Source organism: Dermacentor variabilis, chromosome 9 (genome assembly GCF_050947875.1).
Source record: "Dermacentor variabilis isolate Ectoservices chromosome 9, ASM5094787v1, whole genome shotgun sequence".
NCBI classification, from domain to species: domain Eukaryota; kingdom Metazoa; phylum Arthropoda; class Arachnida; order Ixodida; family Ixodidae; genus Dermacentor; species Dermacentor variabilis.
The window spans coordinates 58889652-58916759 of NC_134576.1; the positions used below are offsets into that span (position 1 = coordinate 58889652).

At 46.6% G+C, this 27108-nt stretch overlaps 1 protein-coding gene across 1 annotated transcript; it reads left to right on the top strand.

Moving 5' to 3' along the window:
* The first annotated feature begins 3476 nt into the window (after positions 1-3476).
* On the top strand, positions 3477-26747 carry LOC142558019 (calcium-activated chloride channel regulator 2-like). The gene is made up of 4 exons (XM_075670186.1): positions 3477-3558; positions 12779-12955; positions 23878-24135; positions 25815-26747. The coding sequence occupies exons 1-4, from the start codon at positions 3546-3548 to the stop codon at positions 26459-26461; spliced, it is 1095 nt and encodes a 364-aa protein (XP_075526301.1). The 5' UTR covers positions 3477-3545; the 3' UTR covers positions 26462-26747.
* Positions 26748-27108: the final 361 nt, after the last annotated feature.

Below are 27108 nucleotides of genomic sequence, written 5' to 3' on the forward strand. Positions count from 1 at the left end.
ACAGGCTCTCAGGAACGGAGGAAGCCTAAAAACAGTGAAGAAGAAACTAGGAATAGGCAAGAATCAGATGTGTGTGTTAAGAGACAAAGCCGGCAATATCGTTACTAATATGGATGAGATAGTTCAAGTGGCTGAGAAGTTCTATAGAGATTTATACAGTACCAGTGGCACCCACGACGATAGTGGAAGACAGAATAGCCTAGAGGAATTCGAAATCCCACAGGTAACGCCAGAAGAAGTAAAGAAAGCCTTAGGAGCTATGCAAATGGGGAAGGCAGCTGGGGAGGGTCAGGTAACAGCAGATCTGTTGAAGGATGGTGGTCAGATTGTTCTAGAGAAACTGGCCACCCTGTATACGCAATGCCTCATAAGCTCGAGCGTTCCGGAATCTTGGAGGAACGCTAACATAATCGTAATCCATAAGAAAGGGGACGCCAAAGACTTGAAAAATTATAGACCGATCAGCTTACTGTCCGTTGCCTACAAAGTATTTACTAAGGTAATCGCAAATAGGATCAGGAAAACCTTAGTTGACTTCTGTCAACCAAGGGACCAGGCAGGATTCCGTAAAGGCTACTCAACAATAGACCATATTCACACTATGAATCAAGTGATAGAGAAATGTGCAGAATATAACCAACCCTTATATATAGCTTTCATTGATTGCGAGAAAGCGTTTGATTCAGTCGAAACCTCAGCAGTCATGGAGGCATTACGGAATCAGGGTGTACATGAACCACATGTAAAAATACTGGAAGATATCTATAGCGGCTCCACAGCCACCGTAGTCCTCCACAAAGAAAGCAACAAAATGCCAATAAAGAAAGGCGTCAGACAGGGAGATACGATCTCTCCAATGCTATTCACAGCATGTTTACAGGAGGTATTCAGAGACCTGGAGTAGGAAGAATGGGGGATAAAAGTTGATGCAGAATACCTTAGCAACTTGCGATTCGCTGATGATATTGCCTTGCTTAGTAACCCAGGAGACCAATTGCAATGTATGCTCACTGACCTGGAGAGGCAAAGCAGAAGGGTGGGTCTGAAAATTAATCTGCAGAAAACTAAAGTAATGTTTAACTGTCTCGGAAGAGAACAGCAGTTTATGATAGGTAGCGAGGCACTGGAAGTGGTAAGGGAATACATTTACTTAGGGCAGGTAGTGACCACGGATCCGGATCATGAGACTGAAATAACCAGAAGAATAAGAATGGGCTGGGGTGCGTTTGGCAGGCATTCTCATATCATGAACAGCAGGTTGCCACTATCCCTCAAAAGGAAAGTGTATAACAGCTGTGTGTTACCAGTACTAACATATGGGGCAGAAACCTGGAGGCTTACGAAAAGGGTTCTGCTGAAATTGAGGACGACGCAACGAGCTATGGAAAGAAGAATGATGGGTGTAACGTTAAGGGATAAGAAAAGAGCAGATTGGGTGAGGCAACAAACGCGGGTAAATGACATCTTAGTTGAAATCAAGAAAAAGAAATGGGCATCGGCCGGACATGTAACGAGGAGGGAAGATAACCGATGGTCATTAAGGGTTACGGACTGGATTCCAAGGGAAGGGAAGCGTAGCTTGGGGCGGCAGAAAGTTAGGTGGGCGGATGACATTAAGACGTTTGTAGGGACAACATGGCCACAATTAGGACATGATCGGGGTAGTTGGAGAAGTATGGTAGAGGCCTTTGCCCTGCAGTGGGCGTAACTAGGCTGATGATTATGATGATGATGATGATCAGGACGAATTATACGGGAACGTCACGTAAGCTACCAGGCTGTTCCAGTCGCGGTGAGCGTTGGAGACGTACATCATCAGCATCTCTGTGATTGTTCGGTTGAGACATTCCGTAAGACCATTCGTTTGCGGGTGGAAGGTGGTGGACAGCTTGCGACCAGTGGCACAAGAGCGAAGGAGGTCGTGGACAACACGAGATAGGAACTGTCGAGGTTTTAATGCGCAGGTACGGCGCCTATAAGAAGCTGGTTATCCTAGTGTAGCAGTGGCCACTGTGGCTGAGCGCCTAAAGAAGTCGGTGTCGAGGATGACGGACGTGATTGCAGAAAGCAGTAATAGCAAAAAAAAAAAACAGGAGTGGCTATTCCGTACATTCATTCAGTGTCGCACAGGTTTAAATAAGTTGCAAGTAGATATGATGTTGATGTTACTTTCACTGCTCCCATTAAGCTAGTTAAGAATTGCGCTGCCGTGCAGAGGAAAAAGGAGCAGGTATTTGTCCAGTGAAACACAATAAGAACAACAGGTTTACTGACTGCCATATGGGTGTACTTTATAAAATGCCCCCTACCTGTGGCCAGTTCTACGTAGGGGAAACGAGGCGGTGTATCAATCAAAGGCTAATGGAGCCTAAAAGGTCGTTAACCAGTGGATCACCTTCTAATCTTTCCCTGCATTGCCAAGAGTGTCACTGCACGCCAGAGTTAAATTAGCGATATTGTACAGGCATGAGAATGAAGATACGCGTCTTACGGTAGAGGCATGGTATATCTATAACGGTGGAAGTGCGCGCGTGAGTCGGCCTTCGATTACCTTACATAAGGAAGCGATTAAGGGCCTTAACAGTTATCTCTCACGAAGACCGACACATGTACCTGACTGACACGTGATGATACCATTCCTGAGCTTGCGCAGATGAGTTTTGTGTCTTCTTTCTTTTTGGCCTCAGTGCTCCCTTCTGTTGATAGTCGGCGTTCGTGTTGTCCACTTCTCTACTCTTGTGTCCTCTCTGCGCGTTTCACCTCTTTTTTGCATAATGAATCCTTACCAACTAGCTCAGCTTTCTGTTGGTTTAAATTTCAAAAGGTGTAGTGATTGCCACAGTACTGTTTCATTTATATTACAGAGGAGCTGTTGGAACCTCGCTAGATTTCTCTTGGCGTCCGCAGCATCGCCGAGCAGAGGGAGATATTGCTGAGAGAGTGAAAGCACAGCATAAAGATAGCATTGCAAAACATAGCAACGCGGCGAGTGTGGGTTGAGCCTGGCAGGATAACAACAGCGTCGTGCAGCATAGCGAAGCTGCGAGGACAGGTGGAGCCTAGGGAGTACAGATATAGCATCGCGCAACAGAGGAACCCAGCGAGGGTGGGCGGAGCTTAGCAAAATAAAAATAGCATCGCACAGCATAGCGACGCAGCGAGGGTGGGTGGAGCCTAGGGCATAGAGAAAGGAAAAGACTAAGTGCGTACACTCCGAGAAATCTGGCCTCAGGAACTACGTGACGGCTACCTAACGAACTAGTGCTCTCACCAAACGCCAGAGGACGCAGGCGCAAAAAAAAAGAAAATGTTGTAATGAATTTTGCTCAATCGTTTTAGAAAAGAATAATTATACGCCCAAATTTGGCGCGTTTCTTATGCATAAAAACAGAATTTATCCAAGACACCTACCGTGCTTTTTGTTCTTCATCCGTACTGCAATCAACACCAATCACCATTCGTCCATCGAGAAAAAATCAACGATTCGTGTACCAGCGGCGTGCCAGCAGGAAGGTTTCGTGAACGTCGGCTGCGGCGGTGTTTTCATGTGTGAGACAGGTGAGTCACGCTTTCAAGCGAAGCCTGGAGTAACTGACTTGTGAGGGCGATGAGGTTCGCTAAAAAAACCAGTTTGCGGCTCTAAATGAGGCCGCTAGACGCGAACAATGCGAAAAGCATGCCCCCTCAAGAAACGCTTAGCAAGAGGGCTGTACCATGTACTTTCTTGCTACACCCGCCGAGAACGGAATAATCTTTGTTGGTTGCGTTCCGTGAAAATCATAACGCTAAGCTGCCATTAACTGGCACCGGTTCACGGCTGTGCACTGCACCGACTCTCAGCTTGTCAGACACTAGCGAGACGCTGCGTCTCGGTTTGCGAGGGTAAACCGTTCTTGCCCAGCACTGTTTGCGATAACCACGGTATCGGCGTTCCATTGAAATAGTTCGTGTTGGCGGAATAAAAACGATCCGTTGAACAGCACTTAGGGTCAATATCATGAATTGCGCATTTCAGGAAAATTCCGGTTTCGAGAAAATTGAATTCCTAACCGGCGTTTAAATGATCGCGTGACGGTTGACGGTCTTTTCGTAGGCTCGTTCTAGAGGGTGACGAACGCTGGAAAGAACATAAAAGACGCCACGCCGATTCAGACCGCAAACGGCTTTCCGGGGACGGGCGCTACCTAAACAAAGAAAAGCAGGACGTTAGGCACGCTGTAGCAAAGCTTTGCTTGCTAGTTTCCCTTATAGAGTAAGGGCTCCTGAATATTTCAATAATATTTCTTGCAAATATTGGCATGTGACATAAACAGCGAGCATAGCTCATTGCGTTTTGTACTGCAGCGAGGTGTGTATCTACGGTGCACGGACGGACGCTGGTGTATTCGTCCGCGCGGATTGTTTATACAGAAAAGTAAGGGTGGGGAAAAGTCACCAATGACTACTGCATGTACTTATTGCGGCGGCTGTGCTCCGAAGTACTGCGCATCGTAATCTTCGGTTCCTTGTCATTTTTTCGTGGCGGAAAACATTGCACAACATATTGTCGCCCAGGCGTGGCGTGGCGCGCATTTGAACAAAGGCCTTGTATTTGGACGTTTCGAATGTATCTTTATCACGCTTATGTGTATCGATAAGTATGGACAGCTGGGCTAGTTGGTTATGATTAGCATTATGAAACATCGTTCCAGCGCACAATTGAACACGCACGAGAAGAGAAAGTCAACACGAATGCTGGACTGCAGAAAGGTTGACAAGGGTTGAGGGAGGGTTTGCACAGAAAGGAGGAGGGGAGCAAGGGCCTAATGTACTAGAAAATATATCGCTAAGTATGGACAGCTGGGCTAGTTGGTTATGATTAGCATTATGAAACATCGTTCCAGCGCACAATTGAAAACGGACGAGAAGAGAAAGACAACACGTGCGCCGGACTGCTAAAAAGTTGACAAGGGTCGAGGAAGGGTTTGCACATAAAGGAGGAGGGGCGAAAGGGCCCATTGTACTTCCTCGACCCCTTCCCCTTCCTCGACCCTTGTCAACCTTTTAGCAGTCCGGCGTTCGTGTTGTCTTTCTCTTCTAGTCCGTGTTCAATTGTGCGCTGGAACGATGTTTCATAACACGCGTATGTGAACTGCTAATTTGCCTACCATTGCACTCCTTATACTGAGTACGTACAGGGGTGTCCAAAAGTTCACAGGCCGCGTTCCCATGGGATTGCATAGGATGGTGGCCTGAGAACTTTTGAACACCCTTGTACGGGGTGTTAACGTTTATCCTTTAAGTCCAAGTTACATGGGTCAGAGGTCAGGATGTGTCGGTGATATTATATTGTGCTTCGGTTCGCTATTCATTCAAAGCGGTTTCCTTGTACAGTTATGACGTGTACATATGTTTTTGGTAATTAACGAAGCGTGCACTTATTGACATTTTGAGACCGCGCTGATGCCATGCCGTCCGGCGGTCCAAGCTACGGCAGCTACTTCTGTGTGTCGTGGTGCTTGGACAACGATCGAACCCAGAAAAAGCCTATCTTGACTTGGAATAAGAACATTGCGGAAACTCTGTCTCTTTGATACATATGAGCATTTGTACCAAAACCCAGAAGACAAGCGCGATGGATAAAGCCGTAGTGAATTATGATTACCTCTATCTCCATTTGTCATAACTAAATCGAAAGAAAAATGGCGTCACGACCTCAATTCACGCCAAATATTGAAGTAGACGAAATAGTGAATCGCTAAATCAAAACGACATATAAGAGCGTTGCCATTTGGGTGACGAAAAGTGGTCCGAAATGAGAAGCTTCCGCTACAGCCCAACGTCGGTTACAAGGGGTCATCCAAATTTCGCGCCAGTGAAACCGAAACAGGAAGTACAGGCCAGTTACTCTCATCAACCGCCAGACGCGCTAGGGTCGATTGGGCCGCTGTGGTGTATGGGAGTGTCCACTCTTAACTTTTTTTTCTTTCTCTGGGGCATAGAAATAGCATCGCCCAACATAGCAACGCGGAGATGGCGGATGGAGCCTAGTGGGTTATAGGATCGCGCAGCATAACGAAGGGGCTAATGTGGTTGGAGCCTAGGGGTATAAAAATAGAATCATGAAGCATATTGACGGGGCGAGTGCGGGAGGAGCCTAGGAAGCATAGAAATAGAATCGCGCAGCACAGCGACGCGGCGAGGGTGGATGGAGCCTAGCAGGTTAAGAACAGCACCACGCAGAATAGCGACGTGGCGAGGATGGGTGGAATCTAGCAGTACCAAAATAGCATCGCCTAGCATAGCGACGCGGCGAGGGTAATCTTCAGCTGTCTTGAGTTTACCCCTGTACTCGTGAGATCCGATCGAGCTCCACACAGCATACACTCGGGATCACATGCACGGAAATGTGCAATGGCCGCTTCTGCATAGTTCGGACAGGGCTAAGCTTCCTACGTGAGGCACACGTTGGCGTAGTGGCCTGGCTGGTAGCAGATGTAGCACTAGTGGCGTGTCGGGAGGCAAATCCGAACCACTTCAACAGCGTAAAAGTGAGTGAACCAAGTTCCCGTCTTCCCTGTGAAAGTGATGACCGTGCTTTTAGGCTTTCCAAGCATGCACGTTTACCGATGTTCACGTGCTGCTGACGCACTCATGTGTGTCATCCGTTCAGTGAGAATGAGTGCCGGTGACAATGCTATGTTCCGGTCCGCGGCAGGCGTCGTCGGATGCCGCTACCTGGATCGCCACTTCGTAGTCCTTGTCGCCGAAGCGCAGTCAGGCAATGCCTTGAATAGCGAAGTCTCGGCGTGTAAGCTACTATGAAGTTCAACCAGTACCTGAGTCTTATACGTAAGTCTTCCTTTTAAGTAATCCCGCAAGCATAGGCTCTGGCCTTGGTCCCTGATGTGCGCTTAGTTTATTTACCTCCAGTCCATTCTACGGTCTGAACACTACGATAAAGTATCTCTCGCTCTTGTCGAGGCTTGGGCACTCTACTTCTATCGGTAGTCATGTTATCGCGAGTGTTCTCTAGGATATGGTTGTACCCATATATGTGAATACCCGCACTCGTTTCGTTCGATGGTGGTCCGCGTTCCAGGATGATGATAAGTAGGGAACTGTGAATCTTTATAAGGCGGGGAACCATCCGCCTGTATCTAGCATCATCTCCTTCTCTGATACCGCCTAATTCTTCTGTACAAGAGCATTCTTAAAAATATATTCACGTGGGTTGGGTAGCCGTTCCGGCTGCTGGTGCTGCTCCACTTGTGGAAAAAAAAAGGTTTTTCTTCAGTGTCGATTGCTGTCTGATGTCGTAACTCAGCCTAGCTTAGCCTTGGCATGGCGAGTCCCGTCTATAGCTGCCTATCGATGAGCGACGGAATTTGTGTTAAGCTCCACTGGATGGTCTCCACTGGAAAACCTAAAGACTGAGAAAACCAAATGCAAGGCACTCACAGTCGATACAATGGTAACAACGGACTGTTCTCGCTGATATCCATCCTGTAGTAAATTTTTCGTTTCTCGATGGGCAGAAATTTGGTAGATTGCGTCCTCTAACACGTAGCCATCGTGAAGAGCCTCCCATGCACCTGAACGACACTCGCTGTAGTCGAGCACTGGCTTTGGCGTTGCACTGCGATTGCTGAGGGTGCCGCATCGAATCCCGTCCGTCGATGGGGGCGAAATGCAAAGATGGCCCCGTGCCGTGCATTGGGTGCAGGTAGTAGAAGCCAAGGTAATCAAAATTATTCCGGAGTCCCCCACGTACAGCCTGCCTCGTCTCATATCGTGGTCTTGCCACGTGAAAACGCACTGTAATTTCTACCATCAATGACGTCCACGTTTCGGGCAGAATAGCGCAACCTTAAAGCCTTCACGCGTACGTAGGTGAAACAGTTGAGATTAGTTTTCCAATCGCATATGGCTTCCCCTCTGTCTCATCTTGTGCAACATCAAAGTGGGACGCCTGCAACATCACTGTCGGCCTTCTTCATCATGCTAGCGTCGTCAGACATATCGCAGCCGTCAGGGCTTTCTTCCTACAGCCCAGCATAAATCCCTTCAATATTTTAATTATGCCCAGCAGGTGTTTCACGGCGTGCAGGGTCGCTCTACTAAGTCGCACCCTCGTATGCTTTTGTATACCATGCATAGATCAACTCTAAACTGTGCTATCACTGTTCGTCATTCAGGTAAAACTGCCTCTGTTTTTGTGCCTGTTCCAGTGCCACCAACCGATGTGCACTACGAATCTGCAACGCTATAGTTCGCGCGTCGACAATGTTCATAGGAGTAACAGAAAGACGAAGGCTGCCTTGGCTCCACTGCCGAGGCGACAAGAGGCTGCGTGCGCCTCCTCCTCTATTTGCGCCCAAGTAGTTCTTCCCGAAATTCCTGCCACCAAGCCACTCTGGAGCTCCGGCGCTGCTACCGACAGGCCACGATGGAAATATTTTCAAAATTTTTGCTTCAAACGTTAATCTGACGTTGTATATTTTTACTGAATTTCCGAAGGGTTATAGCTCTGTGGATAACGCAAGGCATCGTGATGATAGGTCCTTTACTCCAGTCATCGAGCGGCGAGTGAGTGACTCAGGGCTGGCCCTGTGCGACCAGAGAGATTATTTTTGGTGATGTAATGGACGACGGGTCGTTTTGCGATTACGCCACATGACCTCTGCGATTCGCCAGTATGAATGAGCTATTTGCAGTCTTTACGATAGCGCGTAATGATTGCGAACTGCTGCATTTACGCAGCAATATTTTGGTATAAATGTTTTTTACAAAATCCCAAAGCGGATCGAAGCAAGGGGGTCCAAGTATAGGCACGTTCAAGCGCCACAAACACCATTCGCGTGCTGACTCAACGGCCATGCTTTCAGCTCTCCCCTAAGGAATGCTACCGCACTTTTGTATGGTAGTGTCTATCGCAAACTGTGTGGGAATGCTCGTCGCTGGTGTCCCAGAAGGCATTTAAAGTGCGCTGCTTTATAAACTACAAACCTCCTTTCTTCACCTGACCTCCTTAACTGCTCTATCTCACCCATGCATAGCATATCACATTACCCCAATTTGTTGGTTTGCTGGCCGCTGGTATGCCCTCAATACCAAGAAGATTACCGCGGCCGGCAGCGATGGAAGTGTAAAGGGAATGAATATGGCCTTAATACCTCTGAGATTGGCGGAGAAGTAAAATTTAAAAAGAAAACTGATCAAGAATTTTCCTCTCTATGTTCAAAGCAGATGAGTAGTGTTTGTGCCAGAAACGGCATCCTATAAATACGGTATCTTGGTTCTTGTGAATTCTGGGGTCACCGCATCAATTTTGTTTCAATATATATTCTGGACTACGTATGCGACTTGTGTAAGGAGAAGGGATTTATATATTTTACGAGTACTGCCAGCCTTGTTACCAGGCCTTAGGCAGGAGTAGGCATTTGAAAAAAAAAAAACAAACATGAAATTGCATTAAACAAGATAACAAGCACCGAACAAGAATCTGCATGACAAACAACATAAGGGAACCCTTTCACAATCATAATTTGACTGGTAAAAACGAGGGATGAACGCTATGGTTTATTCAGAAAGTGCTGAAAGAAAGGACGAAACCGCTGGACAGTCGACAGTCGTGGCAGGTAGTGCGTTCCATTCGAAAATCGTGCGCGTGAAAAAAGAATTTTTAAATACGTTGGTCCTTCAGGAAAAGTCTTTAACCTTTCTGTTGTGATAAGAGCGCGTGCAGCGGTGACTAGCTGGTAAAATATATGCTGTTTTATCTATTCCTAATTGATTGTTATACAGTAAGAAGAAAAATTTTATTCTGTCCCGGTAACACCTTATTGCAAGGTTTTCCAGTTCTGCAGCTCATAGAAGAGATGATCGGGATGTGCGCCAGCTGTACGAATTGAAAATAAACCTGGCTGATTTTCTTTGGACTTTCTCAATATTAGTGATGTTGGTTTGTGTGGGCGGATCCCAAACAATCGCAGCGTATTCTAGAATGGGTCGGATGAAAGTTTTTTGTGCTAAGAGTTTTCTTTCAGGTGAAGCGTTTCCCATTGATCGCCTGAAAAAGCCTAGTTTCTTCATTGCTTTATTATAAATGTATGTTACATGTTCATTCCACCTAAGATCTGATGTTACTACTACTCCCAAGTATTTGTACGTAGCTACGACTGATAAAGACTGGTTGTTAATTCTATAGGTAGGGGTTAAGGGGTTCTTTTTGCGAGTAATGGTCATTGCAACAGTCTTTTTATGGTTAATACTCATCTGCTATTTCGAGCACCATGTTTGTATTGTAGATAGCACGGTGTTTAAAGCTTCCTGATCATTTGAACTGCGTATTTAGTTGTACAAAATGCAGTCATCTGCAAAAAGCTTTATCTTGACGCGTATGTCACTGATGACGTCGTTGATAAAGATAAGAGGAGCAGCCCTAACACTGATCCCTGTGAAATGTCTGAGTCTACAGTTGCGGCTGTCGAAGCTGCATCGTTGACCTGAACACTCGTTTCCGTAATGAAAGGCATGCTGTAATCCAGTTAACTAAGGCGTCGTTCTTTAAAATGGGTTTTAGTTTACGAAGTAATTTGGAATGAGAGACGCGGTCAAATGCTTTTTCAAAATCTAGAAATATTAAGTCTGTTTGGCCTTGTCTATCTAAAGCTGTCGCTTAGTCGTGAACTATTTCTACGAGCTGAGTTACAGTAAAAGAACCTCGCCGGAAACCATGTTGTATTGCGTCAATTATAGCGTTGTCGTTAAGAAAGGCGGAAATGTGCTTGAAAATTATGTGTTCCAGGGTTTTTGCGCATGTGCATAGTAAAGATATTGGCCTGTATGATGTGAGCAGGGACGTATTCGCTGTTTTGGTGTTCACTGTTTTGTTACTTTCGCGTACTTCCAGTCGGTTGGAATTTCCGCGCATGACAGTGATTTCTCGAATATTAAGGTTAAATACTATGAACACCCTTCGGCGCACGGGGAAAGACACGCATTCGGTATTCCAACAGTTCCGGTCGATATTTTAGTGTCAAGGTTAAGCATAAGTGCTAACACACCTTCCTCAGTAATTGTGGCATTACCAATCGGCAGAATGTGTTCATAGCTAGGGAACTGTAGGCTGATACCGTCGTCACGCGTAAACGCTGAGCAGAAATATCGGTTGAGCGCATCTGCAGTTTCGGCTTTGTCGGTTAAAAAGGTATCACTGATACAGAGTTTGGGTGCAGCCTTCTTTTTTGGCGATAAGTGCTGCCAGAACATTCCTGGGGATGCGAAGAGAAAATTTTTAGTGTTATTTTTTTATAGTATTCTTTTGCTTTTTTATTTTCTCAGCTAATAATGTACGCAAGCGAAGAAGCCGATCGCTTGCGGGAACAGTCGGGCGTTGCTTGAGTTGTTTTCTTGCCTCTTTCAGTTTCCGCTCTATTCGTACTATTTCTTTTGTTACCCAAGGATTGCGCTTCCGCAGCACTTTTCGCTTCACAGATACAAAATCACGGATACACTTCAGAACCAGGAACTTGAAGTATCGCCATATATCATCAATAGAATGTTCCTTTGATTCACACATGGCATGAAAATCCGGAAAAGCGCCATCTAGGGCGTCCGATACATCAATATCACTGGAACGGGAGAAATGTGAGACAATTCTTTCTTGTTTTTTAATCTATGGAGCAAAATTCACTTCCAACGTAAGGTATACAATTTTGTGATTCGATATACCTTCAAAAACCTGAATTTGTGGGCTGCGGCCGACTACGGCAGTATATGTAGGGGAAAGGTCCAGAATTGATAGTGTGTTGTTTTGACTACAGGGAGGTTCTTTGACAAGCTGTGAAAGGTTGGGAAGCACTACAATATCTACGAAAGGTTCAGAAGCGCTTAAGAGGGGCTCAGGGAAATCGTTTTTCCAGTTTACAGAAGTAATAAAATCACCCACAAGTAGCATACTGCAGCGCTTATTCTTATAGGCGCACAAGAACTCGTTAAGATATTCAAAGAAGGTGGTTCGCAATTTGGAGGTCCATAGAACCCTCCTATGATTAGATTACACTCGTCAAGAAAAATTTTCACGACAACACATTCAATTCCTATAATATCAGGCATCCTAGAAACATTCAATGTTTTTTTTGAAGAAAATTGCAACGCCGCCGTAACGGGAATCCCTCTCATGTCTGTAGATTCCGTAACCGCGAGGTGTTATTTCAGAGTCGGTGATATCATTATACAAGCAGGTTTCTGTTACTAGAACATGAGGTTTGTTGGCAGTTACAATACTCTCTAATTCGGCGATTTTGTTTGCTATGCTCCGAGCATTTATGTTTAGACACCGAAACAATTTTTTTCTGTTTTAATACAGGAACGGGGTCATTGCAGTCCTTTAAGGTTTTCTCGACGGAATGTGACAAGTATGCGTACCCACTCAAGAAGGTTTTAAAATGCGCAGCTTTTCGCACTATCACCGACACTCAATTACAGTGCGACAGTGGCAGGCACCAGTAAAACATTTGGCAAGCATAAAATCTTCGATACAAAAAATAGCGCAATCGTCAATTACGGGATACAGAATTTTAACAGGTAAAGAGAATTCCTAATAATATTACAAAAAGAAAACAAATACACAATTCAGAAATTTCCAAATCAGCCATATTACGTGATAACTGAAAAAAATACTTTCACATCACTTTGGCTCATCTCTAGAGCAATTAAACCACAAGAAACTGATTGATTCAAATGTGTCCGTAATTGATTGCGTTTTTAACAGCCCTTGGTACTAATATTGCAGATCCTGATAACTTGGCCAACGATGGTTGGTACACCGGCTACTTCACCCAGTTCACGGGCAAAGGAAGGTACGCCGTCAGGGCTTATGTTTACGGGGACAACAAGACCAGCCATGCGTACCGTATTCCGGGATTCCCTCCTGCCATCTCCATTTCCGTGGCGGGGGTAGCGCTTCCTCGTGAGTTGATCAATCGTGCATTACCGTGGAATGCGCCGTCTCACTCGCCGTGCCTTTATTTAGCCATAAATGGTAAAATGACTACTGAGACATTAACATAAATGTAGGTGATTTTATTTTGGAAGAGTCTTTGTGCAGTACGGAGGCTAAGGAAACCAAATGTGTTGCTGTTCAAGTTCGATAACAAGAATTGTTCAAAATAGAAATTCGTGTGAGCAGGAGTGCGGCACATAATGCCTGGAACTTGCCATGTTCATCTTTGATTGCGACACCATATATATAGGCGTCTCTCTGGTGTTGCGTCTTCGTGAGCTTCCGAATAAAGTGGAATTGTGATGAAATCGTTGTCGCGTGCCGTATGGTGTGTGTTCCAGTGAATAGAGTGCGACGGAAGCCGGCGAATGCGACCCAATCTTGCTGGAGCGAGAGAAGCGCGCCCTTATCTGTCGCGCGCGAAGCTCGGCAGTGAGGCGAGGGTGGGATGGTTCTTCGCCGGCTGCTGCTGCTTACAGCGCAGGTCTGCGGGTGCCGTATCTTCAAAGGGTTCTGCGACGTGGCCAAAGTGCGCGCCCGCGCAAGCCTCATGTTCAAAGCGATCTGCGATGTTTGCAGGGTCCGCGTAGTGCCGGCAGCTTCTTCTGCGCTGCACTTTCGGCATTTTCTTCCCGTTGAAGCAAGAGATGCAAGACGCTCAATGCGCTCACTGCTACTGCGCTTTCAATAGGCATCCAAGGTTAGAGTTATCTTATTCATCTTCATCAGCAGCATATATTCATGTCCACTTCAGGATCGAGGCCTGTCCATGCGATCTCCTGTTACCGCTGTCTTGCCCTAGCTCATTCGAATTTCCACCTGCAATTTTACCGCTTTGAATCTGTATATCTAATCGTCCACCCATTATCTACCTGCGCACTACATGACCTTCCCAAGTCAATTTATTTCTCTTCATATTAATTAGAACATGCGCAATCCCCGTTTGCTCTGATCCACACCGATCTCTTCCTGTCCCTTAACACTGCGCCAAACATTTTTCTTTCTGTTGCTCTTTGTGCGGTATTGAACTTGTTCTCGAGCTTCTTTTTTAACGTATGTTTCTGTCCCGCGTATTAGCATCGGTAGAATGCAGTGATTATATTATTTTCTTTTCGACGACATTGGTAAGCTCCAAATCAGGATTTGGCAATGCCTGCCGTATGCACACCAACCAATTTCTACCCTCCTGTATATGTGCTCCACATGATCAGGGTCTCCTGTGTGTAATTTACATAGTTAAATACTCCTGTACTCCTATACACACTCTTAGAGGCTGATTGGCGATTCTGAATCGTACACTTACCAGGCTGTTGAACGTTATCATTGTGTTCTGCATTTAATCTTTAACCGCACTCTTATACTCTCACTCTCTCTCCTAATGTACTCTATCAATTTTTCTAATTCGTCCCCATTGTTGCTGAACAGGACAATGCCATCTGCAAACTGAAGGTTGATAGATCCTCGCCGTTGATTCTCTCTCCCGAGCCTTCCCAGTATACTGCTTGAATACTTTTTAAGCAAGCAGCGATTAGCACTGAAGAGATTGTATCTCATTTCCTGGCCCCTTTCTTGACATGTAACATTCTAGTTTGCTTGAGCGGAACCAATTCAGCTGTGGAATCTTTATAAATATTTGCCAAGGTCTGCACGTAAACTCTCAGTTCATAATCCGTAATCCCATATAATCTCATAATCCTTGACCCCTCAATGCAAGGTTAATGCATTATCGCCAATCTTCTTCAGTCTGTGCGAGATATCGTGAATGTACCATATGATTGCGCGTTGCTTCTTCACTCGCACATTTTCCGGTGAAGTACACTGCTCATCCTGTCGCCCGCGTTTTGCGGTCTTAAGAACACCTTCGGCCACAGCTGTGATGATATGCTGCGGAAAACCGGCCTGTTTCAGGCGATTACGCAATACCTCCGTGACTGAAATGATTGAATAAAATGGTTTCTCATAATCCGTGAAAACCATATAGAGTTATCTTATTTTGCGCAAAGAATCTGTGGTTGTTAGGAAGTACATATTAGGAATGTGCTTTAGAATGACAAAACAACATCGCAGTTTTACTTCATAGATTGATGTCTCCATGAATAACTTTACTTTCGGCTCAGTCTTGTTCCTGTTATAGCGCCTGTCCATCGTACATGTTCGCCTTTTCAGCCTTGTGTTTTTAGCACTGTTTTTCTTCAAGCATGTCAATGAACGATTCGATGTCCAGCGTAGTGGCGCATGCATAGCAACGTCTGTTGCACGTCGATTGCACTGCACCGTTTACGTCTACCATTGAGCGCGACCTGTAAATAGATTTATTGAGTAAATAATGAGTGCAAGTGCTTTGTGCATATCAATAAGTTGACAATGTTTGGATCTTTTAGGTTCTTTTATAGTAATGATGTCTTTCAACTGAGCAGTTTTCTAATGGGTGGAGAGCGTCGTAACTTTTACACATGAAAGAGCGTAGGTTAGGGCGTGTTGGTATTCCATAACTGCGGTTTTTTAGCCCACGAAAAGGGACGATAAACAGTGGCAAGACGCGGACACAGCGCTAACTTCCAACAATCTGTTTTATTCCACGAATCGGTACACACACGCACACACACACACACACACACACACACACACACACACATCCATACATACATACATACATATATATATATATATATATATATTGTTACGCATGAAGAAAACGAAGACCAGTGAACGTGCTTGTGGTCCCGAGTGGAGGAAGGAAGAAGAGAACGACGCTGAGTTGATTAACCAGCTGGCCGCTCTTGCGCTCACCTTCGATCGCGACCTAAAGTAAACGGTCCCCTTCATCCGTAAGGGTTAAAAACGGTCTCCTTCGCACGTAACAAAGTGGTGGAAGTGCGGGGTACTGCTGACAACAACGGAACCGTCACTGCCACAGCTTCGTCGAAGCCGTCGACTTGCTGGCCTCCCGCCATCAGCCGTGATCGTCTTCGACATGCTAGAAGAAGGAGCCACTCCTAGGGCATCGCCTAGCAGTCCGCTGCCATACTACCGAGTTCCACCCACCTTCGGAGGCAAAGCGGGGGAAGATGCCGACGAGTGGCTCGTCCACTATAAACGAGTGAGCAAGTCCAACGGGTGGGATGCTACCGCGCAGCTCACCAATGTGGTGTTCTCCCTGACCGATACCGCCCTCGTGTGGTACGAGAACCACGAGGACGCGCTTACGACGTGGGAACATTTTGTTGACGAGCTAAAGGCGTGTTTTGGAGACTCAGTCGCCAAAAAGAAGCGTGCGGAGCAGACACTGTCTCAACGGGCGCAGCTACCAGGTGAGACATGCACAACATATATTGAAGAAGTATTAAAGCTGTGCAAGGTGGTCAGTGCTCGCATGTCGGAAGATAAAGTTGGACATTTGCTGAAAGGAGTGGCTGAGGATGTGTATAATTTTCTAATTGGAAAGGAGAGCCTCAGTTCTGTGTCTGACGTCATTCGGCACTGCAGAACTTTTGAAACGCTCAAGATGCGTCGGATTGCGCCAAAGTTTGGTCGATTGGCAAACGTTACGACGGTTGCCAGTGTGGACACGAGTCCTTGCCTCGACCTTCCTTCCACCATCCGACAGATTGTCCGCGAGGAACTTTCCCGCCGCGAGGAGTTGCATTCAACTGCAGACCACCATGGCGTGTACACGTCACGTGAGGCTATGACGACGCCACATTCGGCCCCTTGGCAACCGATGGTTACCGCAGCGGCCGTAGAGTACAGCGCAGCCCCACAGTCAAGGATGACAACACGCCCTCCGACTCCGCGCTATGACCAACGCGCTCAACGCACGCCTACTCGACGCCCGATGTATCGTCGTGACACACGCCACGAACCAACCCACTACACGCGGGAAAATGATAATATCCGCTTCATTGACGAACAACCAAGGTTTCGACCTCTCCCGGTGTGTTATTCCTGCGGTGTCCCGGGTCATATATCGCGGTTTTGCAACCAGCGTATGACCACGTGGTATGGCCAGCCCTCAGAGTTTTCTCGGCCCTCCGAACTGTCACACGGTGCCCCGTGGCCACCACACGTATCATCTGGCGACGAGTATTGGCTCAGCAGCTCCCGGAATCGCTCCCCGGCATCTGACAGGAGTTTGACACCCCCACCGCAACGTCGTGCTCCCCGTTCTCCCTCACCGCGGCATCGCACCACGTCCCCTTCGTCACCGGAAAACTAGCTAGCGCGGCCGATGGAGGTGAGGTCGCTGGAGACATGCTACTGACAGAAATACCTCCTGTGTTGATGCTGAAAAACAAAGTGCGCGTTCTTGTAGATAATGTCCCTGTGATGGCTCTGGTGGACACCGGCGCAACAATTTGTTATGAGTGTCTCTTTTAAACACGTGTTAGGACGAAAGGTTTTGTTTAAATGGGACGAAGGTTCAAAGTTCTGTGGAGTGAGTGGCGAGCCGTTGCGACCTATTGGGGTGTGTAGTGCTGACGTGTTTTTGGGAGGCCATGTTATTACGACAGAGTTTGTAATTAATCCTCGGTCGACCCACGATGTTATTCTCGGCATGGACTTCTTGCGGGAGTGTGGTGCTACTGTCGACTGCCGCACAGGGAAAGTATTCATAAGTGGTGCGATTCCATCAGGACTCCTGGAGAACCCTGTAGATCGCGAAACTACACTGTGTGTTTGTGGTGATACGGTCATACCTGCGTCATCTACCGTTTGCGTTCCCGTTGTCTGTTGCGGCGCCGATTCCGACAGCTTCGAAGCTACCGTAGAACCGATGCACTTTAACTGTCTGAAGAAAAATGTGTTGGTGCCGCATTGTGTGGTGTCAATCAAAGGCGGACGCGCTGGCTTATGGACAGTAAACTGTTCTAAGGAGCCCGTTATACTACCAGACGGCATGAAATTAGCCTTCGCCAGGGAACACGCGTCCTTATCAGTGGCTGAACTTACAGATGTGCCGGAAGAACCGGATGGCCACAGTTCGGAAACAGCCCTTATGTCGATGGTAAATAAATCGCTCAGCACGAGTGAACGCCGAGAATTAGTGCGTGTGCTTTCGAAGCACGTTTCAGTATTCGACTTTGCGCAGGAAGACAAAATGCCTGCGATCCCTGCGTCTCGAACGCGCCATACCATCAACACGGGTTCGGCAAATCCGATTAGACAAAAGCCATATCGTGTTTCACCATCAGAGCGCCAGATTATCAACGAACAAGTGCACGAAATGATGAAAAAGGGAGTCGTACAAGAGTCAGCGAGTCCGTGGGCAGCTCCAGTGATTCTTGTTAAAAAAAAGATGGATCTTGGAGATTTTGCGTCGACTATCGCCGTTTGAATGCTATAACAAAAAAGGACGTGTACCCACTTCCACGTATTGATGACGCAATAGACTGCCTTCATTCCGCCTCTTACTTTTCCTCAGTAGATTTACGATCTGGCTATTGGCAAATTCCGATGCATCCTGAGGACAAGGAGAAGACTGCCTTTGTAACCCCTGACGGCCTCTTCGAATTTAATGTGATGCCATTTGGATTGTGCAACGCTCCGGCAACTTTCGAGAGATTTATGGACACTGTGCTTCGCGGCTTGAAGTGGAACATCTGCATGTGCTACCTCGACGACGTCGTCATCTTTGGCCGCACCTTCAGTGAACACAACTCGCGCCTGGATATTGTCCTGAACTGCATCAGAAACGCTGGTCTAGTTTTAAACTCTAAGAAATGCCACTTCGGTGAACGCCAAACTCTTGTGCTTGGGTACCTTGTCGACAAGGATGGCATCCGCCCTGATCCCCAGAAAACAGCAGCCGTTGAAGCGTTCAGTGCACCGCTCTCTGTCAAGGAGCTCCGTAGTTTTCTGGGGCTTTGTTCCTATTTCCGCCGATTTATTCCTAAATTCGCCGACGTCGCGTATCCGCTGACATGCCTGCTACGAAAGGACACCCCCTTTGAGTGGACTCCGGAGTGCGACTCTTCTTTTCGTCAGTTGAAGTTTCTGCTGACGTCACGACCGGTTCTTCAACACTTCAGTCCTTCAGCTCCGACGGAACTCCATACGGATGCCAGTGGCATAGGTATTGGTGCCGTCCTAGTTCAACGCTACGGTGACCGCGAACACGTGATCGCATATGCAAGCCGCTCATTAAGTAGGCCCGAGCAGAATTACACTGTCACGGAACAAGAATGCCTCGCGGTAATATTTGCGGTTCAGCGGTTTCGTTCTTACCTGTATGGACGCCCCTTTACAGTGGTCACCGACCACCACTCATTGTGTTGGCTTGTGAATCTTCGTGACCCTTGTGGCCGTCTTGCGCGCTGGGCGCTCCGACTGCAAGAATACAGCTTCACCGTATCTTATAAGAGCGGTCGACGACACGCTGACGCGGACTGCCTCTCGCGTATGCCACTTAGCATCACGGACTGTGACGCCGACGACTTCGATCACCTCGTGGCTTCTGTGTCGCAGCGTTTTCCAGACTTCGACTGCTTCAAAGCCGAACAGCGAAAAGACGATAAATTAACACTGCTCTTCGCCTCGACGACAGCAAACCATTTCTGTGTACGTCATGGACTCCTGTATAAGAAGAACTTTTCCAGCACTGGCGCACGTTTCCTCCTAGTGGTACCGGAGAGCCTTCGCACAGCGATTCTGAGTGCTATGCACGATGACCCTACGTCTGGCCATTTAGGTTCGGCGAGGACGCTCTACCGGATTCAGGAGCGCTTTTATTGGCCTGGAATGCGACAGTCTGTTGAGACGTATGTGGCCAGTTGCTTGCAGTGTCAGCGCCACAAACGGCCATCTACTGCTCCAGCTGGTCTCCTGCAGCCGATCCCGCCTCAAAGCACGCCTTTCCAACAAGTGGGCATTGACTTCGTAGGTCCATTTCCAAAATCAGCCAAGGGAAATCGTTGGATAGTTGTTTGCGTCGACTACCTCACGCGCTACTGCGAGACGGCGGCCGTGCCCTCCGCAACTGCCACTGACGTTTCAACATTCCTGCTGCAGTATGTGATCCTGCGACATGGTCCGCCTCGCGTGATCATCAGCGACCGTGGACGACAATTCACAGCGGACGTCGTAGAGGAGCTGCTTCGTTTGTGTGGATCCCACTTGCGTCACTCGACACCATACCATCCACAAACGAATGGGCTTACGGAGCGCACCAACCGCACAATTGTAAACATGCTATCCATGTATGTTTCATCCGACCACAAGAACTGGGATGACGTACTGCCTTTTATCACGTACGCGTTCAACACCGCCAAGCACGAGACTACCGGCTATAGCCCTTTCTTCCTGCTGTACGCACGGCCACCCCGGTACACAATCGACACTGCTTTCCCTTTCTGTAGTCATGAAAATCCCACTGTCGCCGAGCCTCTCTGCCTTGCCGAAGAAGCTCGTCGTATTGCTCGTTTGCGCACTTTGGCATCGCAGGACAGATCAAAAGAACGCTACGACATTCGCCACCGTCCGGTAACCTATCGCCCTGGTGATTTAGTTTGGCTGTGGACTCCAGTACGGAAACGCGGGTTATGCCAGAAGCTTTTGGCCACCTACGATGGACCATTTGTTATTCTTAACAGACGCACGGAAGTAACGTATAACATAGCTCGCCTCACGGCGAGTGGTAGAAGAGCTGCCAAGACACAAGTGGTCCATGTCGCCCGCTTGAAATTGTTCACGTCCAGGCAAATGGATTAACTCACCCGGCGGGCTTCGTCTGTGACGAGGGGAATGTGACGCTTGAAGAAAACGAAGACCAGTGAACGTGCTTGTGGTCCCGAGTGGAGGAAGGAAGAAGAGAACGATGCTGAGTTGATTAACCAGCTGGCCGCTCTTGCGCTCACCTTCGATCGCGACCTGAAGTAAACGGTCCCCTTCATCCGTAAGGGTTAAAAACGGTCTATAAACGGTATATATACGGTATATATAAACGGTATATATATATATATATATATATATATATATATATATATATATATATATATATATATATATATATATATATATATATATATATATATATATATGTATGTAACAGACACCACCGTACGCATGCGCATATGTACTGATTTCTAATCAAGTGAGACAGAAACGAGACATGTGTAATGGAAAGTTAAGTTGATATCGAAGATGAGAAAACGAGCGTGCGTAGCAAAAAAAAAGAAAAATGTAATTGCAAGAATAAAATGTCATCTCCATCAGGCCACCCTCTGTGTCACGTTTAAAAAACCGTGTTCTTTTTTTGAAAGATCGATTGAAGGCGCGCTAACACAAGCGCTCCCCAAACTAGCGATCTTCGGCGCTTCAATGATCTCACGTGTTGTTTGCGTTGGGATTCTTCCTATCACCGTGCACTGTTTAGAAACGGTAGTGCACCCATGCTTTCTGCAGTGAAAAGCCAGATGCCCCACTCCTCCAGTTCGCACATTATTTAAGTGTTCACGGAACCTATCATTTACGTACCTTCCCGTTTGGCCGATGTATTTTTTGCCGCCCGACAGGGGCAGTTCATACATGATGTTGTTGTCACAGAGAACGTAGCATTCCTTGCGATTTGTCTGGCAACTGGGCTTCTCAGGACCACAGTAGCTGGCTTTGCACAAGTTGGACAGCTTCAATGGCGCTGAGAAGATGACGTTTACATTTGCGTTATTGCCAATCTTCTTCAGTCTGTGCGAGATATCGTGGATGTACAGTCGCGATCAATTTGAAGGTGATCGCTCGAGCGGCGACCGAAACAAGGAGCAGCGCCACGTTACGTCATCACCGTCGGTCGCGAGGGAAACATCAGATAGTTCCCCCCTCTCGCTCTTTTCATGTTCCCCGAAAAGCTGTCACTCCCGTCACCGTTCACGGCATAACCTGCGAATTCATTTCGATTGCGTTATGAGCCTTTGCACGGAGGCGTCAATGTTAGCCAAGACATGCATGAGGAAGCGACGCACACAGATCATTGCTATGAAGGGGAAACAAACACAAAAAATGTGGCGACTTGGTCTTGGGGTCGATGGTTGCAGCCTGGAAGAGCATAATAGGGGAAGAAGGCAGGGCAATTTTTTCTTCTCAGTTCCGAAATCGGCCGCTATGCTGCTTGGAGGGCCCGCTGGTCGATGCTCGCGCGATCACCTTCAATTTGATCGCGACTGTACGGTATGATTGCCCGTTTCTGCGTGACTCACGCATTTTCCACTGAAGTACACTGCTCATCCTGTCGCCCGCGTTTTGCGGTCTTAAGAACACCTTCGGCCACAGCTGTGATGATATGCTGCGGAAAATCGGCCTGTTTCAGGCGATCCACTTGCGCCAGAAAACTGGACAGACACTTGTGATGACATCAGCGGCGAAGCGCATTCATTAGGGTTGACTTCGCGATGCCCTTAACTCACTTAGAGTGGCCCGATGAAAATGACAGTAGCGGCCTGTTCGCCCTTGGTTCATATGTCCAGCACACCTGGTGTCCTTAAAAAGCATGCTTATATCGAGGACTCGCAAAGTACCATCCTGTGGCGTTTCAAGCGTAACAGTGCGTGACATCATCGCTTGCGTGACATCCCCGCTAGGACTTCGATCGAGAAGCACAAGGTAGTCGCCAACGTACCTATACACCTTTTTTACATTTGAGTTTTCTAATTTGGCATCCAGTATCCTGTTTACACGAGCAAGGTAAATGTCACTTATGATTGGCGCAATACAGGGAGCCAATGTGAATTCCTTGTTTTGGAAGATAAACACTCGCATCACACTCGGAGAACGTCGAGTGCAGATACATGGACAATAGTTCAAGAAAACCCTGTGTAGATATGCAGATGGTGTTTACAAACGTCAGTTCATCGTAAGCATCAATAGCCTCTTGAACACATAGTAATAACTCATCATGTGGTAGTGAATAATATAGATATTTTCAAATTACTAGCTAATTCAAAGATAGCTTTCAAATTACTGCCCACATGCGTGTTCAGGTAACCTATTACTTCTGAGTTCTTGGTCAGAAAAGGATCATTCACCGCTAGCAATTTCAACTTGCGTTGAAGAAAGAAACTTAAGGACTTTTGCCAAGTTGCAGCTTCCGACACTATAATACGCTGTGGCCATTCTGGTTTAGGGGTTTTGATCGAAAAAAAGCATGTCAAAGTTCCCAGATTTTTTACTTTCGATTTCGCGGACCAGTTTACTCAGGTTTTATTTCGGAAAAAAGCTTCTTAACTTCTGATTTCACTTTCGCATGTGAGACATCATAGCAGGAAAGCTGTCAGCTACCTATATATGTTGTGTGTGTACCGCTTCGTGGAATAAAAAAAAATTGTTGGAAGTTAGCGCAGTGTCCGCGTCTTGCCACTGTCTCTCGCCCCTTTTCGTGCGCTAAAAAACCTCAGTTTTACAAATGAGTTTGCTGACGACGACCACCGGCAATTCATAAACCTTGACCCCTCAATGCAAGGTATATGCAATCATGTATGACAGACACATAACAACTGCTTCAATCTCAATAGAACCCTAAAAACACTGGTGTGGTTACGGTAAATTGATGCCTCATTTAGCAATGCAATAGATAGGAACTGTAAGTCTTCAAATACATTCTGAGGGTTCTCAAATAATTTATGGCCGAAGCTTGTCGTATTACATAAAAACTGCGTAAATTACCACTCTATTTCAAGCAGGTATTACTGAAATAGCCAACGTATACCTGAAACACATCTCAGTCTGATATTACTGCAGTTGTCTGCAGGTAATTCAAGAACATTCAATGCCACGTGCAGGGTCGGCGTCAAATGAAACCTTAAATGTTATTTCCTTGGAAATCCTCCTCTTCCCCCTATCCTCGCTAGATTGCTGTGCTTAAAATGGTCGTGGTAGTAATACTATCGCTATGTGTGGTGCAGCGAATGGACCAACCCTACATGCACCAGGCAACTACACATTCGTGGATACCCTCCTAGGAAATAGGACGCCGACGGTCCCATTCGAAAGAGTCGCCTACTGCGGCTACCTTAACGTCAGCAGGAACATGCGGCAGACTGATGTTCCTCCTGGTAGAATCAGCGACCTAAATAATTTCGACGGTTACGTCGAGAGCGACAGAACAGCCGTCGTCATACTTACTTGGACTTGGCCTGGCGCACACATGACACACGGAAAGGGTGCGTATTGTCTATGAGCCGCCTTCTCGCACTCACGAAGATTAACTCAGAAAACCCAACAATAGCAGTATGACTTCTTATACGAGTGAGGAGAGATTTATTTCTTTTTAATGTAATTAGTGTTTGGAGCACCGCATTCTTACGTACAGTTCACTGTGGATGCAAGGTAACGTTTTGTTGTCCAGAACGCGTAAATATTTCAGTCGCTAGTCAGTCAAGTGTCGCATTGCGTTTTTCAGAAGTGTTTCTAATCATCGCTAGTAGCGTAAGCACTAAAGGTGTTAAACTCTATGAAACGCCTTGAAAGAATAAATTTATGTGAATTTATTCTTTCAAGGCGTTTCATAGAGTTTCACATCTTTATTGATTAAGCTAATAGCGATGATTAGGAACACTTCTGAAAAACGCAATGCTCAGCAAACCGCCTCTCAAAAGATTAAAAACAATGTACGCCAGCCCATGGGAGAAGTTGATGGGTTTTTTTCTTTTTTTATTCGTTACACTGATTAGACTCCCGCTGTAGCCGACAAAACTTTGTCACAGAGAGAAATTCTCGGCTTCCGTTTACGTACTTGGTGCACTAGTAAGTAGAGTGAATTAACGAAGGTTTATTTGTATGCAACGGTATTTTTCTCATATTTCATAGGTTTGTAATACATGCAAAGTAGCAAAGATAACTTGCAGCAGCTGATTTGTGAATTCATGACATATGGAAGAAAAAAAAAATGCCAGAACAATGAAACACAAATGCGTAGCACTAAGTGTTAAACGAGAAGTAAGGGGTTAACCAAGGGGCCCGATTTTTATTAGTCATATCATAAGAAGCCAACAATCACTGACACCAATGACAACATAGGGGAAATTACTTGTGCTTAATAAATGAAATTAAGAAACGATAAAGTAATGGAAATTAAAGTGGACGAAAAGTAACTTCCGCAGGCGGGAACCGAACCCACAACCTTCGCATTTCGCGTGCGATGGTCTACCAATTGAGCTACCACGGCACTGTTTCCCCATCCACTTTCCTAGGTATTTATGTTTCCTAGTAGAACCTTGGGAGTGTTAGCCAGTGCCACGACTCACAGACTTTGGCGGCGGTCGTGGAATGGCCTTTTTGCCGCAGGCGTCACGAGAACGCGATCTTTTCTGGTGAAGGACTGGTCAATAAACCCTTATATGCTACCCGAAGGCATCAATGTTGCCGGATTTGAGACCCTCGTTACGTTATGTCGCTGCATTCTAGAGCTAACATTAGCCCTGCAGTTAAAAGAAAAAGAATGATTAAAGAACAAAGGGCATGATAGAACACCTACAGTGTTCGATAGTCAGGCTTCTGAAGACGGCATGACGTAGGCCCTAAAATCATATCTCGCACAGTGTGTTCTCTTTATTTTTTCAGCACCTTTGATGACTATAGATGGGACAGCCTAAATATACGTATTAGAAGAAAAAAACCTGATCAACGCGTCCAATTTATTTTCGACGTTTCTGCCGGGGACCAAGTTGATCAATGTTATTTTACAGACGTAACGGCCCAGTTATTACCCACTTCTGGTAGCGTCTTTGTGAAACATTGCCGAAATAGACTGCATCAAAGAAGCTGTAAATAGAATTTAAACAAAACAGGGGTAGGGGGGATTGCCAGCACAGTGCAGAGGTTCCATCTCTTTGTTTTACAGCGGCGGCAGTGGAGATCCGAGGCAGCAATAATAGAACCAACCTTCAAAAGGACTTCGACAGCCAGCAGCTTATGTCCAATGTCGTGAAAGGCAACCTTGACCCCCTCCCCGCCGGTTCGAAGCACAACGTATCGATCGCACTTCCTCACGAGTGGGAAACGTCGACACCAGGCGACAGGGACTTCACGCTGAAGGGGTACGTAGCGGCGCGTGTTATCAACGCAGATGGACTCAAGGGGAAGCTGTCCAGGAGCCTTTTATTGTCGTTCCTAGTCGAAAACTTTACCGCCGAATCACTTACGACAGGAGCGTCCATCACCACGCGGGCAATGCGGCAGACCAAGTCTGGACCAGCAAGAACCACGAGAGCGTCGGAAAAGCCGTACACCAAGACAATCCAAGCAACGACCTCAACACCGCCGACCAAAGGGGAACCAGCTCGTGATCCGTCGGAAACAACCACACCAGAGGCGGGGCATGAGAGAAAGAACGACCATACATCAATCATAATTTGGATTCTGCTGGCCCTAGTTGCCGGAGTCGTCGTGGCAGCCATCACAATTATACTGCTGCTCAGGGCGCAGTCCAGCCCCATTGCCGAAAATCAGGCTACCACCACAAGCACGGCAACAATGACAACTATGTGAAATCAGGCTACCGCCACAAGCACGGCAACAATGACAACTATGTGAAGCCACGTGGTATAAAGCGTTTAAGGCTCCAGCGATGCGTGGCATTATTTGAACTTCTGAGTAGTAGGTGCATGTCTCTTTCTTTTAAAATTCACCCAACTACTCCTTTATTTGCATGAGCGATTTGATTATTTCCTTTCACAAAAGGTATCAAATCTATAGCAACTCTAAAGCAAATATACAGTGGTATTTCTTGTGCTTCTCTTCTCTGCAAACCATCAGAAAAAATAACTGCATTAAATTTTACAGTACCAAGAAGGTGATGTCTATTGCCGCTTCCGCCACAATGGCTTCGCTCAAGATGGCCACGTGATCGACTCCAGCGCATCACTCCAACCGTACATTTTGCAGATACATATTTAGTACCTTGAGTGATGAATTATGATACTTGGCAGGAAAAACTTTAAAACTTGTAGGTAATGATATTTTAGGTGTCCGGAGTGTGAAGAGAACAATTCTCCTCTCTCGGACCATTGTTATGCACATTCGGTCGCGTCCTCAAAGGAGATATCGTGGCTCAACCCTGCTTTTTTTTTGCAAGTACGCTGTGGCAGTTTGCAGAAAAGTGGGAAATTATTTATTCACGATTATGTGAGTAGAGC

Bases quoted from the DNA above. Each gene is read 5' to 3' on its own strand.
- LOC142558019 (XM_075670186.1), top strand. The intron at 12,956-23,877 runs GTGAGTTGATCA...TGTGTGGTGCAG, and splicing joins GGCGGGGGTAGCGCTTCCTC to CGAATGGACCAACCCTACAT. The intron at 24,136-25,814 runs GTGCGTATTGTC...TTTGTTTTACAG, and splicing joins ACACATGACACACGGAAAGG to CGGCGGCAGTGGAGATCCGA.